The sequence below is a fragment of the Haliotis rufescens genome, unplaced genomic scaffold (assembly GCF_023055435.1).
Source record: "Haliotis rufescens isolate VD_foot unplaced genomic scaffold, xgHalRufe1.0.p SCAF_7, whole genome shotgun sequence".
In the NCBI taxonomy this organism is placed as follows: Eukaryota; Metazoa; Mollusca; class Gastropoda; order Lepetellida; family Haliotidae; genus Haliotis; species Haliotis rufescens.
The window spans coordinates 37,534,421-37,551,477 of record NW_025964361.1 but is presented as its reverse complement, the minus strand read 5'-3'; the positions used below and the strand labels follow the sequence as shown (position 1 = coordinate 37,551,477).

Below are 17,057 nucleotides of genomic sequence, written 5' to 3'. Positions count from 1 at the left end.
CGGCGTGACGATCGACGCTTTAACCACTAGGCTACCCCGCCGCCCCGTATGTACAATAGACAAACACCCCAACACTGACGTTTAAAATAACACACGTAGTAGTAGTGTATAGTCCTCGCCACTTGCAATAGAATCACGGAATATCGCGATGATTAATTGACAGTGCATCTGTGCTTATACTAAGAAAGTGACAACAAGCCATTCTGACAGTAACAATTGTTGCTTGATATACAGAAACTGCAAAAATTGCAAAGTGCTATTCATCTTGCTAGCGACACGCGTCATCAGGGGCGGTCGGGTTGCTTGGTGGTTTAAGCGTTCGCTCGTCACGCCGAAGACTCGGGTTCGATTCCCGACATGGGTACAATGTGTGAAGCCCATATCTGGTGTCCCCCGCCGTGATATTGCTGGAATATTGCTAAAAGCGGCGTTAATCCATACTCACTCACTCACTCACACGTCATCACTGAGCGGTGACAATCCGGGTAAGGGTTAGTTGTTATGTGAATTGTACTGATGACATATCATTACACATGATCAGAAACCGTTTAAATATAATAAAAAATGATTAAACAATTTTTTTTTAAATAACAGTGAATAAAATCAACCACTGGCACTTTGCACTTTGAGTTGTGTCCATTCTCAATTTGTATGCGGGGTTGTAGGATAGTCTCGTGGTTAAAGCGTTCGCTCGTCACGCCACATGGGTACAATGTGTGAAGCCCTGATGTGTGATTTCTGCTGTACCCCGCCGTGCAATTGCTGGCGACATTTACTTTTTTATGACAATGTGTGAGTGGCAGGTGCTACAGGTAAAGTAGGACAGGCTTACCCTTTTCGCGAACACCTGGTGTCATCACTTATTTTTTCAGTGATCCACACATGTAATTTTTAGCACTATTTCTCCTATTACGCGGGGGCACGGGTGGTCCACTCGTCTCAGGCGCCGCGATTCGCTGTGCTGAGTTGCGTCCCTTGGGCACGCCAGAAACCTATGGTTGTGGGTTCGAATCCCGGTTCGCCCCGATTATGTTTCTAGGTTTGTCAGCACCATACCCGTGCTCGTGGGTTTCACCGAATTGGTAAACGTCTGAGACCTGAATCACTTCGGGCTTTCCTCCCACATTAAGCTGACACGCCGTGATATAACTGGAATACTGTTAAAAACCCAACTCACTCACTCACTCTCCTATTACGCCCCATAGAATCTGTTTCGGAGGATAATCGAGACTGATCATTCTCTGGCGCTGACACTTTGAATTTGACTGCTGTTTCGAATAAAACTTGTTTGGCAACCACTTTGTGAGTTATGATAGTCTAAACGCCTTAAAATCAGAACATTATATTTATTGATGAATTTTTAACACGCATCATTTCCTCTGTTTGCCAAATGTTCAAGAAACTGTTCGTAGTTGAGTTTCCCGTCTCTGTCCTTGTCCAGACGAGCTAGCAAGGCATCTATGTCACTTTGCTGTAGTGCCGAACCTACTGAGCACAGAGCTCCGCGTAGCTCCTGGCTGCTCAAAACGCCATCTTGGTTGATGTCCGCTGCCACGAACATCTGTCGTATGTTGGCACACCTGAAAAAGTAAAGGACAACTCATCTGAATATTTAAATAAAGCGACAAAACCCTTTCCATAATTCAATAGAAATCTCTGCATAAAGCAGAGTCGATTGGACAATTCCGACTATATCATGAGCATGTGTTTATGACTCACTCTCAAACAGCAATGATGCCAGGTGTTCGCGAAAAGGTGAGCGTATACAGCCCCACCGGTGGCACCCGTCACAAACACATGCAAAGGCAAGTCACACATGTGAGTGATCATTGAGTTTGGGTTTCTAAAGCGACAAAACCCTTTCCCTATCCATATCCAATGGAAATCTCTGCATAAAGCAGACTCGATTGTGAGCAAGTGTTTATGAATCGTAATCAAAAAGTAATGATATACCAGGTGCTCGCGAAAAGGCGAGTCTATCCTGCCCCAACGGTGGCACCCACCACAAACGCATGCAAAGGCAAGTCAATTGTCCACCTGAAAAAACCCGGGAACATATGGTACAAGTCAAAATATTTGTCATTTTTGTCACTGATGAGTCAATTTTGGAAATGTCCTCCACATGTCTACCATAAGACCTTATGAACACCGCTTGAACAGTGATGTGGAAGGAAACCCCCAAATTAGGCTGTTCTCAGACGTTCACCGCTTTGGTGAAACCCAGGAGTGCGGATATGGTGCTGACACACCTAGAAGTCGAATCAGGGCGAAACAGGATTCGAACCCATGATCATAGGTTTTTGGCACGCCTCAGAGACGCAACTCGCACAGCGACTAGCGGCAACGTAGTCGACCTGGCCACCAGCATCCCCAGGAACACAATTTACCATCGTATGTGAACCCCTGGGAAATGTTGCGTCCCTCAGCTAGAGAATGAACAGAAGTCCTGTGTTCAATGTGCTGCAGTTTGGTGTGAGAGCTACGGACATCATTTGTATCCCTGATGCGTCAGATTTGGAAATGGCCTCGTCATGTCTACCATAAATCGTTTTGAAGGTTGAGTGAGTTAGTGTGTATGGTTTTACGCCGCTTTTAGCAATATTCCAGCAACATCACGGCGGGGGACACCAGAGATGGGCTTTACACATTTTACCCATGTCGGGAATCGAACCCGGGTCTTCGGCGTGGGGAGCGAACGCTTTAACCACTAGGCTACCCGACCGCCCCTTTTGAAAGTTGACCGAGGCCTTGAATATTGTAACCCTGATCAAACAACTTGTGGACATCAGAAGCAGGAACCACTTGGATATTGCTCGACATAAAGGGAAACAAACTTGAGCGTGACGTGTACTGTTTAAATCTAAAGCAAGTGAATCTATTATAGACATGTACTGTACTCAAAGGCACACCACTTTGTCGAGAACTAACTGTCAGAATACCGATCTCGTTGGTTAACTAAAGTTTCATTGACTCTATGACGACATAACAAGTAGCGTTGAAGCATTGAAAGGTATTCATGTAAGAAATCCGATTTATTGAAAGCTTAATATACTCGAAGAGGTTCTCGTGGATGAACATCTTCCTTATGACAGTTGAGGCGACGTCTGGGTGTAAATTCTACCAAGCACAGTGTAGTTTCAACACCTTTATCAAGCACAGTGTAGTTTCAACACCTTTATCAAGCACAGTGTAGTTTCAACACCTTTATCAAACACAGTGTAGATTCAACACCTTTATCAAGCACAGTGTAGATTCAACACCTTTATCAAGCACAGTGTAGATTCAACACCTTTATCAAGCACAGTGTAGATTCAACACCTTTATCAAGCACAGTGTAGAATCAACACCTTTATCAAGCACAGTGTAGATTCAACACCTTTATCAAGCACAGTGTAGAGTCAACACCTTTATCGAACACAGTGTAGAATCAACACCTTTATCAAACACAGTGTAGATTCAACACCTTTATCAAGCACAGTGTAGATTCAACACCTTTATCAAGCACAGTGTAGAGTCAACACCTTTATCAAACACAGTGTAGAATCAACACCTTTATCAAACACAGTGTAGATTCAACACCTTTATCAAGCACAGTGTAGATTCAACACCTTTATCAAGCACAGTGTAGAATCAACACCTTTATCAAGCACAGTGTAGAATCAACACCTTTATCAAACACAGTGTAGTTTCAACACCTTTATCAAACACAGTGTAGTTTCAACACCTTGATCAAGCACAGTGTAGAATCAACACCTTTATCAAACACAGTGTAGTTTCAACCCCTTTATCAAACACAGTGTAGTTTCAACACCTTTATCAAGCACAGTGTAGTTTCAACACCTTTATCAAACACAGTGTAGTTTCAACACCTTTATCAAACACAGTGCAGTTTCAACCCCTTTATCAAGCACAGTGTAGAATCAACACCTTTATCAAGCACAGTGTAGAATCAACACCTTTATCAATAACAGTGTAGATTCAACACTTTTATCAAGCACAGTGTAGTTTCAACACCTTTATCAAGCACAGTGTAGTTTCAACACCTTTATCAAACACAGTGCAGTTTCAACCCCTTTATCAAGCACAGTGTAGTTTCAACACCTTTATCAATAACAGTGTAGAATCAACACCTTTATCAATAACAGTGTAGATTCAACACTTTTATCAAGCACAGTTCAGTTTCAACCCCTTTATCAAGCACAGTGTAGATTCAACACCTTTATCAAACACAGTGCAGTTTCAACCCCTTTATCAAGCACAGTGTAGATTCAACACCTTTATCAAGCACAGTGTAGAGTCAACACCTTTATCGAACACAGTGTAGAATCAACACCTTTATCAAACACAGTGTAGATTCAACACCTTTATCAAGCACAGTGTAGATTCAACACCTTTATCAAGCACAGTGTAGAGTCAACACCTTTATCAAACACAGTGTAGAATCAACACCTTTATCAAACACAGTGTAGATTCAACACCTTTATCAAGCACAGTGTAGATTCAACACCTTTATCAAGCACAGTGTAGAATCAACACCTTTATCAAGCACAGTGTAGAATCAACACCTTTATCAAACACAGTGTAGTTTCAACACCTTTATCAAACACAGTGTAGTTTCAACACCTTGATCAAGCACAGTGTAGAATCAACACCTTTATCAAACACAGTGTAGTTTCAACCCCTTTATCAAACACAGTGTAGTTTCAACACCTTTATCAAGCACAGTGTAGTTTCAACACCTTTATCAAACACAGTGTAGTTTCAACACCTTTATCAAACACAGTGCAGTTTCAACCCCTTTATCAAGCACAGTGTAGAATCAACACCTTTATCAAGCACAGTGTAGAATCAACACCTTTATCAATAACAGTGTAGATTCAACACTTTTATCAAGCACAGTGTAGTTTCAACACCTTTATCAAGCACAGTGTAGTTTCAACACCTTTATCAAACACAGTGCAGTTTCAACCCCTTTATCAAGCACAGTGTAGTTTCAACACCTTTATCAATAACAGTGTAGAATCAACACCTTTATCAATAACAGTGTAGATTCAACACTTTTATCAAGCACAGTTCAGTTTCAACCCCTTTATCAAGCACAGTGTAGATTCAACACCTTTATCAAACACAGTGCAGTTTCAACCCCTTTATCAAGCACAGTGTAGATTCAACACCTTTATCAAACACAGTGTAGAGTCAACACCCTTTATCAATAACAGTGTAGATTCAACACCTTTATCAAACACAGTGCAGTTTCAACACCTTTATCAAGCACAGTGTAGATTCAACACCTTTATCAAGCACAGTGTAGATTCAACACCTTTATCAAACACAGTGTAGAGTCAACACCTTTATCAATAACAGTGTAGATTCAACCCCTTTATCAAACACAGTGCAGTTTCAACCCCTTTATCAAGCACAGTGTAGATTCAACACCTTTATCAAGCAGAGTGTAGATTCAACACCTTTATCAAACACAGTGTAGAGTCAACACCCTTTATCAATAACAGTGTAGATTCAACACCTTTATCAAACACAGTGCAGTTTCAACCCCTTTATCAAGCACAGTGTAGATTCAACACCTTTATCAATAACAGTGTAGATTCAACACCTTTATCAAGCACAGTGTAGAATCAACACCTTTATCAAACACAGTGTAGAGTCAACACCTTTATCAATAACAGTGTAGATTCAACACCTTTATCAAGCACAGTGTAGATTCAACACCTTTATCAAGCACAGTGTAGATTCAACACCTTTATCAAGCACAGTGTAGATTCAACACCTTGATCAAGCACAGTGTAGTTTCAACACCTTTATCAAGCACAGTGTAGTTTCAACACCTTGATCAAGCACAGTGTAGATTCAACACCTTTATCAAGCACAGTGTAGTTTCAACCCCTTTATCAAGCACAGTGTAGTTTCAACCCCTTTATCAAGCACAGTGTAGATTCAACACCTTTATCAAACACAGTGTAGAATCAACACCTTTATCAAACACAGTGTAGAGTCAACACCTTTATCAAGCACAGTGTAGATTCAACACCTTTATCAAGCACAGTGTAGTTTCAACACCTTTATCAAGCACAGTGTAGTTTCAACACCTTTATCAAACACAGTGCAGTTTCAACACCTTTATCAAACACAGTGTAGATTCAACACCTTTATCAAGCACAGTGTAGATTCAACACCTTTATCAATAACAGTGTAGATTCAACACCGTTTAAACACAGTGCAGTTTCAACACCTTTATCAAGCACATTGTAGATTCAACACCTTTATCAATACACAGTGTAGATTCAACACCTTTATCAAACACAGTGCAGTTTCAACCCCTTTATCAAGCACAGTGTAGATTCAACACCTTTATCAAGCACAGTGTAGAGTCAACACCTTTATCAATAACAGTGTAGATTCAACACCTTTATCAAGCACAGTGTAGTTTCAACACCTTGATCAAGCACAGTTTAGATTCAACACCTTTATCAAGCACAGTGTAGATTCAACACCTTTATCAATCACAGTGTAGAGTCAACACCTTTATCAATAACAGTGAAGATTCAACACCTTTATCAAACACAGTGCAGTTTCAACACCTTTATCAAGCACAGTGTAGTTTCAACACCTTGATCAAGCACAGTGTAGATTCAACACCTTTATCAAGCACAGTGTAGTTTAAACCCCTTTATCAAGCACAGTGTAGATTCAACACCTTTATCAAGCACAGTGTAGATTCAACACCTTGATCAAGCACAGTGTAGATTCAACACCTTGATCAAGCACAGTGTAGATTCAACACCTTTATCAAGCACAGTGTAGATTCAACACCTTTATCAAGCACAGTGTAGTTTCAACACCTTTATCAAGCACAGTGTAGATTCAACACCTTTATCAAGCACAGTACCATCACATTTCAAAATGATATTTGCTTTTGAAATTATTGTAACCACCTTCCTGTTTCTTTTTATTTTAAGAGCATTATTACAGCAAAACTCAGAAATAAGAGGTAATCGAATACCATGCTGTGTTTGTTAGATGTTTAACTCCTCACTCAGCAATATTCCAGCTATATGACGGCGGTCTGTATATAATCGATCCAGTGATTGATATTATGAGCAATGATAAACGTCATCAGGATCACCCGATCTATTCAGTCACCTCTGGAGACCAGTTCTTACGAGGGACCAACATCATAAGCAAATGAACATGATATATGTATACAGTCGGACCTTGTTGTGTCGAATTCGTGGGGACCTGGAAAACGTTCGAGATATCCGGGGTTCGAGACAAGCAACAAAGTGAATTTCCGCAAAACAAACATTCTGTTATGAGAGATTATTACATGTAATCTAGTCATCTTCGGTTTCATACAACGTTCCAACGTCAATAATCGTTTTACTCATTTCTCAATTTGCGCGTGTCAACGACAGTCACGTGGCAACACTCCTGTAACTTGCTGCCGATGTGTGTAAGTATTCAACTTTAATGCTACATTTTGTTACATGGGACTCCCAAATGAGTTCGAGATAACCGGGAATTGGACACATCCTGTTCGTCAGATCCCAGCATAAATGACGACAAATATAGAAGTAATTGGCATGGACCGGAAGGTGAGTTCGAGACAACCCGGAATTCGACTATTTTGAAGAAATAAACGACGAATGGGAGTTGTTTATCGTAAAATAAAACACTGCAGTGAGAATAAACCATGAGGGACGCATATATCACCATTATGTACTGCCTCTTCAAGGACGTTCATAAAATGTGCAAGCTTTAAAAATATTTACCCGTATTTAATAATGATGACGCCTTGAATAGAATCCGACCTCGGCAGTGTCGGACAAGTCTATTTTATGAACAGGCGGGGAAAGTTTGGTATTTCCCACATATTCTCGCAATCCTAAAGACGATTATCTGTACCTTTTCTCCAAGTATCGATTGTCACAGATCCCACTTTTGGATGCGATCGTTCGGCCACTGCATTTATCCGCGTAGCCCAGCTACATCTATGGGGAACAACTCACTAGATTTTCCCTCTCAAAAGTAATATACATGTATATATATTGGTCGACTTTACTTTTGAGAGGGAAATATCCAGTGAGTTGTTATATATCCTAACAGTAAGCAGGCTTTGTGCCAAAGTTAAATCAGTAGTCTGTCAAACAGGCCCTGATACAGTCTATAATAGTTGGCAAGTCTAGTTCACTTTCCTCCTTTTATCTAATTTCCCGATTTTTTTGTAAAATATTTTCATATCTGAGACAAGCTGTGTGAGGTCAGGTGTACGCAAACTTACTCTCTATCGACCGGTGATATCCCAGGCATGGTTGCGAGAAATTCATCCAGCGTTATTTTATCGTTATTGTCTGTATCCACACCGTGAAACATCTCCTACAACATAACGGTAGATAGTTCTGATGTTATATTTTTGCACAAACTGCTAACTCGCATATACGGTAGCTGAATGGTGTTTTATGCCACTGTATTCACCATTCGAACTCGAAGGAAACTGAGAAACGATCGTCATATACGAGTGAAAACAGTTTCCCAACGTAATTTACAACACAAAAGGAATGATATTGTACATGAGATGTATTTAATTATATATATATCTATTGCTTTATTGCTGTGCTTAAACTTTACTGTGATGCACATATAACAAGGTAATGCGAAAGAAATACCCGTTAAATACTCACTATTAGCTTTGAGGGTTTAAGTCGAAATCCAAGCTTTTCACAGAGACATTTGAATTCTATTTTGTTGAGGTAGCCGTCCCCATTAGCATCGACACCAAGAAAGAACTTTGTATAACTCTCTCGCTCACTCGGTGTTAAATGACTCATACTTGTCCAATCACCACTGTAACTGTCTCAAACTTTAATCGTGCATTTGACACCAGTGCGTCTTGGTATGCAAAATTATCAAGTCTGCCTCGAAACGACCACTGTACTTTCGCACTCATAGCAACAAAAGACAATATTTGAACTTCCTCAAACAAATATAATCAATGGCCACTCTGGACGTCCACATACAATGTTGCGGCCGTGCAGGCTTGAAAGGAAAATATTTTTCTATCATCTCCCCATGATTTGCCGAACGCCTTCTGAGTTTGTAAAACGTGAATTGCATATATTACACTGGTTAGTTTAATCCTTCTGGTGATGAATGTAAAATATGTAAATGGCTTTTCCATGTCCGCTACTACAACTGTTTTCTTTCGCCATTTAGGACCCGTAAGGATCCGAAGTAGCATAGGTCTTCAGCAACTCATGCTTGCCGTAAAAGGTGACTATGCTTGTCGTAAAAGGTGACTAACGAGATCGGGTGGTCAGGCTGGCTGACTTGGTTGATGCATGTCATCGATCCCAATTGCGTTCATTGTTCACACAGCACAGGTTCATTGTGTCACACAGCACAGGTTCATTGTGACACACAACACAGGTTCATTGTGACACACAGCACAGGTTCATTGTGACACACGGCACAGGTTCATTGGGACACACAGCAGAGGTTCATTGGGACACACAGCACAGGTTCATTGTAACACGCATCACAGGTTCATTGTGACACGCAGCACAGGTTCATTGTGACACACAGCACAGGTTCATTGTGACATCCAGCAGAGATTCAATGTGACACACAGCACAGGTTCATTGTGACATGCAGCACAGGTTCATTGTGACACACAGCACGGGTTCATTGTGACACACAGCACAGGTTCATTGTGACATACAGCACAGGTTCATTGTGACACACAGCACAGGTTCATTGCGACACACAGCACAGGTTCATTGTGACACACAGCGTGGGTTTATTGTGACAAAAATACGAATTCATTGAGACACAGCACAGGTTCATTGCGACACACAGCACAGGTTCATTGTGACACACAGCACAGGTTCATTGTGACACACAGCACAGGTTCATTGTGACATCCAGCACAGGTTCATTGTGACACACAGCACAGGTTCATTGTGACACACAGCACAGGTTCATTGTGACACACAGCACAGGTTTATTGTGACACGAAGCAAAGGTTCATTGTGACACGCAGCACAGGTTCATTGTGACACACAGCACAGGTTCATTGTGACACGAAGCAAAGGTTCATTGTGACACGCAGCACAGGTTCATTGTGACAAAAAACACGAGTTCATTGAGACACACATCACAGGTTTGTACACCAGTTTATTGTAAAGCCCTGGTTATTTTGGTCAGTTGCTATTTATGCAGTAGTGGTTTGCTATTGAGGGCAGTACGACTTAATGGTTAACCCAAATAATCATGCTCTACTGATATACTAAAAGGTTTCATTTTCTAACATAATATTATTTAACATGTTTTGAACTGGGCAGAAATGTACAGTAGAGCATAATCCCCTTTAAATTCAACTTCGAAAACGCATTTATATTAAACGATACGTCTACTGTTGACAGATATGTTGATGAATGTGTTGAACACCTAGCAACACATGTATGTATATAAACTGCCGGTCAAAAGAAAGTATACATCCATCTTTGGCGGTGGCTAAAAATGAACCAAATAAGAAATGGTTACTTGATGGCGATGTATTTGATGCGGGTATCATAGGCGATATTACACGCATCATATCAATAAATCTCACAACAGGTTTTCTTTGTTTGTTTTTTGTTTAACGCCGCACTCAACAATATTCTAACTATAATGATGGCGGTGTGTAAATATGAGCATCCATCTATTCAACTAGAATACGATGACCTGCGTCGACCAAGTCAGCGAGCCTCAGTCGCCTCTTACGACAAGCATGGGTTGCTGAAGATACCCGGATCTTCACGGGTAGTCCAATTCTGTTGCCTTTTGCGACCAGCAAAGAGGTGCTGGGGACACAGTCTACCCAGGGTACCCACGGGGTCTTAAAATGTTTTCAGCCAAGTAAGGGTTGTCATTTTTTAATCCAATTTATACTTATACAAGTGTATCCTTTTCTGTTTATATTAAGCATGGTTCTTATAACAATATTACTACAAATATGGACGATGTGTTTCTAAGACCACGTGTAGAAACATCAGCTTGGTACGCTTGGTACGCCGCTTTTAGCAATATTCCAGCAATATCACGGCGGAGGACACCAGAAAAGGTCTTCACACATTGTACCTATGTCGGGAATCGAACCCGGGTCTTCGGCGTGACGAGCGAACGCTTTAACCACTAGGCTAACCCAGCGCCCCCTCAAGAGATAAGGGAATCGTTTGATGATAGGCCCCAGTCGCTGACCGGTCATGACTCATTCGATCACAACAAAAACATGTGATCCAAAATCATCTCAGAGCACGTGACAGGCAAGCCAGACTTGAACGCCTTGATAACGCAACCGCATGGTTAAGTGCGTAGTGCGGGCATGCGGTCTTGAGATAGAGTCGAAGCTCGGTCGCCACCAGTTGTCCATTCTGTCTTGTCTGTCAAACCTCAAAGCCAGTTACAACAATACCTCGACCATCTTCTCCGCCCGCAACCGCCATACCCCCTCCAACACACCACCCATACCCCCTCCAACACCCCACCCATACCCTCTCCAACACCCCACCCATACCCCCTCCAACACCCTACCCATACCCCCTCCAACACCCCACCCATACCCCCTCCAACACCCCACCCATACCCCCTCCAACACCCCACCCCTACCCTCTCCAACACCCCACCCATACCCCCTCCAACACCCCACCCATACCCTCTCCAACACCCCACCCATACCCCCTCCAACACCCCACCCATCCCCCCTCCAACACCCCACCCATACCCCCTCCAACACCCCACCCATACCCTCTCCAACACCCCACCCATACCCTCTCCAACACCCCACCCATACCCCCTCCAACACCCCACCCATACCCCCTCCAACAGCCCACCCATACCCTCTCCAACACCCCACCCATACCCCCTCCAACAGCCCACCCATACCCTCTCCAACAGCCCACCCATACCCCCTCCAACACCCCACCCATACCCCCTCCAACACCCCACCCATACCCTCTCCAACACCCCACCCATACCCCCTCCAACACCCCACCCATACCCCCTCCAACACCCCACCCATACCCCCTCCAACACCCCACCCATACCCTCTCCAACACCCCAACCAAACCCCCTCCAACACCCCACCCATACCCCCTCCAACACCCCACACGCCACCAATACCCCCTCCAACACCCCACCCATACCCCCTCCAACACCCCACCCATACCCCCTCCAACACCCCACCTATACCCCCTCCAACACCCCACCCATACCCTCTCCAACACCCCACCCATACCCCCTCCAACACCCCACCCATACCCCCTCCAACACCCCACCCAAACCCCCTCCAACACCCCACCCATACCCCCTCCAACACCCTACCCATACCCCCTCCAACACCCCACCCATACCCCCTCCAGCACCCCACCCATACCCCCTCCAACAGCCCACCCATACCCCCTCCAACACCCCACCTATACCCCCTCCAACACCCCACCCATACCCTCTCCAACACCCTATCCATACCCCCTCCAACACCCCACCCATACCCCCTCCAACACCCCACCCATACCCCCTCCAACACCCCACCCATACCCTCTCCCACACCCCACCCATACCCCCTCCAACACCCCACCCATACCCCCTCCCACACCCCACCCATACCCTCTCCAACACCCCACCCATACCCCCTCCAACACCCCACCCATACCCCCTCCAACACCCCACCCATACCCCTCCAACACCCCACCCATACCCCCTCCAACACCCCACCCATACCCCCTCCAACACCCCACCCATACCCCCTCCAACACCCCACCCATACCCCTCCAACACCCCACCCATACCCCCTCCAACACCCCACCCATACCCCCTCCAACACCCCACCCATACCCCCTCCAACACCCCACCCATACCCCCTCAAACACCCCACCCATACCCCCTCCAACACCCCACCCATACCCCCTCCAACACCCCACCCATACCCCTCCAACACCCCACCCATACCCCCTCCAACACCCCACCCATACCCCCTCCAACACCCCACCCATACCCCTCCCCACCCATACCCCCTCCAACACCCCACCCATACCCCCTCCATCACCCCACCCATACCCCCTCCAACACCCCACCCATACCCCCTCCAACACCCCACCCATACCCCCTCCAACACCCCACCCACCCTGCAAACTAGGTTCCCCGCTGCATCGCGACATAATCATAGTACTTCCAGTACTTCCAACTGACTAAACATTAATGTCATATATTTACTCAGTTAAAATAGATCCATATGCCTCATCACTATTCTGGCAACCCCACGACATGCAAAGCTAATGTTGTCGTTGTACGGTAAGGTGTAGGAGAAATACACTATCTTCATACAGTACGGGATACCTGCACTCAAGTCTCATTTAACAATGACATGATGTGATCAAGTTCATCAAAGAGCGCGATGTATTGTGTAACTTTACAATCAATATCAGTACATACCTACCCCAAATCATGATTGTTTGTTTGTTGTTTAACGCCGCACTCAGCAATATTCCAGCTATATACGGCGGTCTGTAAGTAATCGAGTCTTGACCAGACAATCCAGTGATTGGTATCATGAGCATCGATCCACGCAAATGGGATCAATGACATGCATCAACCAATTCAGCGAGCCTGACCACCCGATCCCGTTAGTCGCATCTTACCTGGTACATGTTATATACTACTCAGGTACATGTAATATACTACTCAGATTTGTGTCTTAAATTTGTGTTAATATGCCAAAAATAGTTAGAAAATATTTAATTGTTTTCCAGATAAACTACAAATCGATGAAATAGAACATTGATCTTTAACCTTGAAGATGTGTATTCACATGTATTAATGACACAGGGTGCAGGATAATATGAACACTCGTAAACCTCCTTGAAAAGCAGTATTTAGTTAGATACTAGTATTATCTATACATTCTGTGATACAATTGACATGGCATGCTTACCATGGAAACGCCAACTGTAAATGTGTCCTAACATTTACAGTCCTGAAATGATTTTTTTCAGAAAGTAGATTCTATGAGGTTTCTTACGATACAAAATACATGGTTCAGTAATACACTCGGAAGTTAAGAAAGATGCTAGATAAAATATTGAATATCAAGCAACAATAGCTACAAATTCGAATACTGTCACCTTGACCGTTGGCCTTGATTTTAACGTGGATCAAAGGAACAGAGCTAGGGAAGATTGATCCATTAATATGTAGTAGTAGTGCTTTCCCCCCAGATAGTATGGTTACCATGGAAACGCCCCAAAATGACATTTTCGCTGGCACATTCAAGTCTGGCATCATTGGTTTGGGAAAACTGAAGATTTAAGATTTCAGTCTACAACAAAAACATCTTGCTATAGCTCCGGTAAACTTGTTCCAATTTTTATCACAAGAAACCACTGAAGAGAACAGAGTATTTGGGAACAACATGTATTTATGTCCGTTTTAGTTGCACTGTAAAATGCAATTCAGCGAGCTGATCCGAGTAGAGCTGATTGTAATTGAAGGGGGATAACTCTGGATATGTTAACGCCGCCTGCAAGCCGTCACGATACTCGGAAACGGTTCGCTGGGAAAGCTGAAATCAAATATTACTCCTTTAAGGTTAGTTGTCAACCTTTCCTTCACGGTATATGGTGTGATTTACACCATGTGTGAGCTTTTTTGTCATTGTTTCTTTTATTTCAAACTGATACGACTCTTTTCTTCTAAGGGGCGGTCGGGTAGCCTTGTGGTTAAAGCGTTCCCTCGTCACGCCGAAGACCCGGGTTCGATTCCCGACATGGGTCCAATGTGTGAAGCCCATTTCTGGAGTCCCCCGCCGTGATATTGCTGGAATATTGCTAAAAGCGGCGTAAAACCATACTCACTCACTCACTTTTCTTCAAATAATTGTTGGTGCTTCTTGCACAATGTACATTAGTATAGGTAGACTATACGAAATCCGAACCTTCTTATTGTCAGGCCACTGACATAATCTCTCAAGCAGCTGGTGTAAATGGAGAACAGAAACTTGGTAACAACTTATATTCTGAGGAAAGGTTTTCGCGTGTGAACATTTTACGTCCCTTTTAGTTTGACATTTGTCAGCAGTGATCGTAAACATGGAAAAAGTAAATACATTGAGTTAAATGTGATGTTTACACAACCAAATGTTTTTTTCAGTTGTATTGAATCTGACTCGTCCATCATAAATGTTCAGATGCTTTTTCAACGACACACAAATAAGTTGTAAGTGATTCTACCGAATATGATTGGCTAACCAAGCAATATTGTTATGCGTTTATGTTCCTTAAAGCGAAAAATACATAGGCCACGGCCGCTAGCAGTATACTGTTTCCTGATTGGCTGATACTTGGGGGAATAGGGGAGGGAGGCTTGAGGTTGCATTATTGCGCTGAACGTTGCCTCCGTGCTTCGTCGTCCCGTGAAGATTCCGGGTTAGAATTGGTCTTCAGCAACCCATGCTTGTCGTAAGAGGCGACTAACTGGATCGGGTGGTCAGGCTCGCTGACTTGTTTGATGCATGTCATCGTGTCCCAATTGCGTGGATCAATGCTCATGATGTCAAACACTGGATTGTGTGGTCCAGACTCGATTATTTACAGACACCCGTCATATAGCTGCAATATTGCTGAGTGCGGCGTTAAACAACAAACCAAAAAATATGTGATGAAATAAGATATATGTGAAGTTATTGCTGACTAATTTATTTTTCAGAATTGACTTAAATATTATTTACTAATTTATTTTGCGTTTATTGAGATATACACCTTAAAATCGACGTGCACACAATATTGAAATCTTTTCTTAAGAACACTGGCACTCGTTAAACCGGTTTACCTAATGTCCATATTGACGAGTCATTACTCCCGCACATGTACAAGTACTTCAATGCACGTGCGATATGTATTGTACTGTTCTTTAATGATCAGAATACTCGCTGATATATATTCAATTATTTGAATTTTTAAATCTTAATTGCACCGTTCATTCCTATCTGGATTTTTTTCAAGTCAAATGTGTAATTCTATCATAATGATCTTTTGTGAGTGAGTTCGTTTCGAAGCCGTTTCAACAGTATTTCAGTTATATGATATCGCAATTTTATTTTAATCTTTTCCACTGATACGATACTTCACGTCCATAAGACTTTCTGATTTGCCAATCAGCGTCGAGACATGTAAATTCTCGAAACGAGTGAGCCAACCATTGAAACCAGCACATCTGATTTCTGTATCTCGAAATCGAACTAAAAATACAAGTTCCGAAAGTATAAATCTGCTATTATATTGCTGACACATTTCATTCATCCTGTCGTTTCTGAGTGCCAATTAATGAAGAACTAATTGTGCTCTGTCTGGGTTTTCATTTGTATAAATCGAAATTTCCGAAAAGAGGCGGTAAAAATATGAAGCCGAATCGTTTCAGAAAGCTGACAGCTGGATGGCTCAAGAACCCATGCATCTTTCTTTTAAATTAGGCGGCTGAAGTTGGATCAGGGGTCATCTGACGCCACTGTTTAGGCATCCTCAGATCGTAACTCAGAGAGTCGCCCCTCGTGGTTTATACTCCCTGCTGTGTCTTATTGCACGATAAACAACGACCAGAGTCGTTTATTTCTTAAATATATAATTATCATTCATATCCTGTGAGCTAAAACTATAAATAAATGATATTGAAAAATATATGTTACGTTACGTTCGCACCACTTTATAAATAGCGAACATCTCTTATATACGTATGTGAAGATATCGCGTATCAGGTTGTGTGTCCCTGTACCTCAATCGGGACATTAAACTATGAGAGGGGGCAAATGTATAGCATGTGTTTGAAGCTAAAACATCGATGTGGTATATGATATAATTCCAGAATTACTTTTACTAAAGATTTACTTTGAAATTGCATGTTTTTCTTCTTAGCGACGTTTCAAGGCATGTACTGAAACTTGCCACATGGAGTCATATTCAATGTAGAATTTGTGTCCACTGAATGTGTGTTCCGAGAGCTACAGTAACACATATCTG

At 42.9% G+C, this 17,057-nt stretch overlaps 2 protein-coding genes across 2 annotated transcripts; one reads left to right on the top strand and one right to left on the bottom strand.

Annotated features, from left to right (window-relative positions):
• Positions 1-1,360: 1,360 nt before the first annotated feature.
• Positions 1,361-8,945, bottom strand: LOC124144212 (calmodulin-like protein 5). Its single transcript, XM_046513506.2, has 3 exons — positions 8,697-8,945; positions 8,297-8,391; positions 1,361-1,580 (listed from the first exon to the last, which is right to left on the bottom strand). Exons 1-3 carry the CDS (start codon positions 8,841-8,843, stop codon positions 1,361-1,363), a joined length of 462 nt encoding a protein of 153 aa, XP_046369462.2. The 5' UTR covers positions 8,844-8,945.
• Positions 8,946-11,354: 2,409 nt separating this feature from the next.
• LOC125376211 (proline-rich extensin-like protein EPR1) lies at positions 11,355-13,238 on the top strand. Its single transcript, XM_048388165.1, has one exon. The coding sequence runs from the start codon at positions 11,355-11,357 to the stop codon at positions 13,236-13,238; it is 1,884 nt and encodes a 627-aa protein (XP_048244122.1).
• Positions 13,239-17,057: the final 3,819 nt, after the last annotated feature.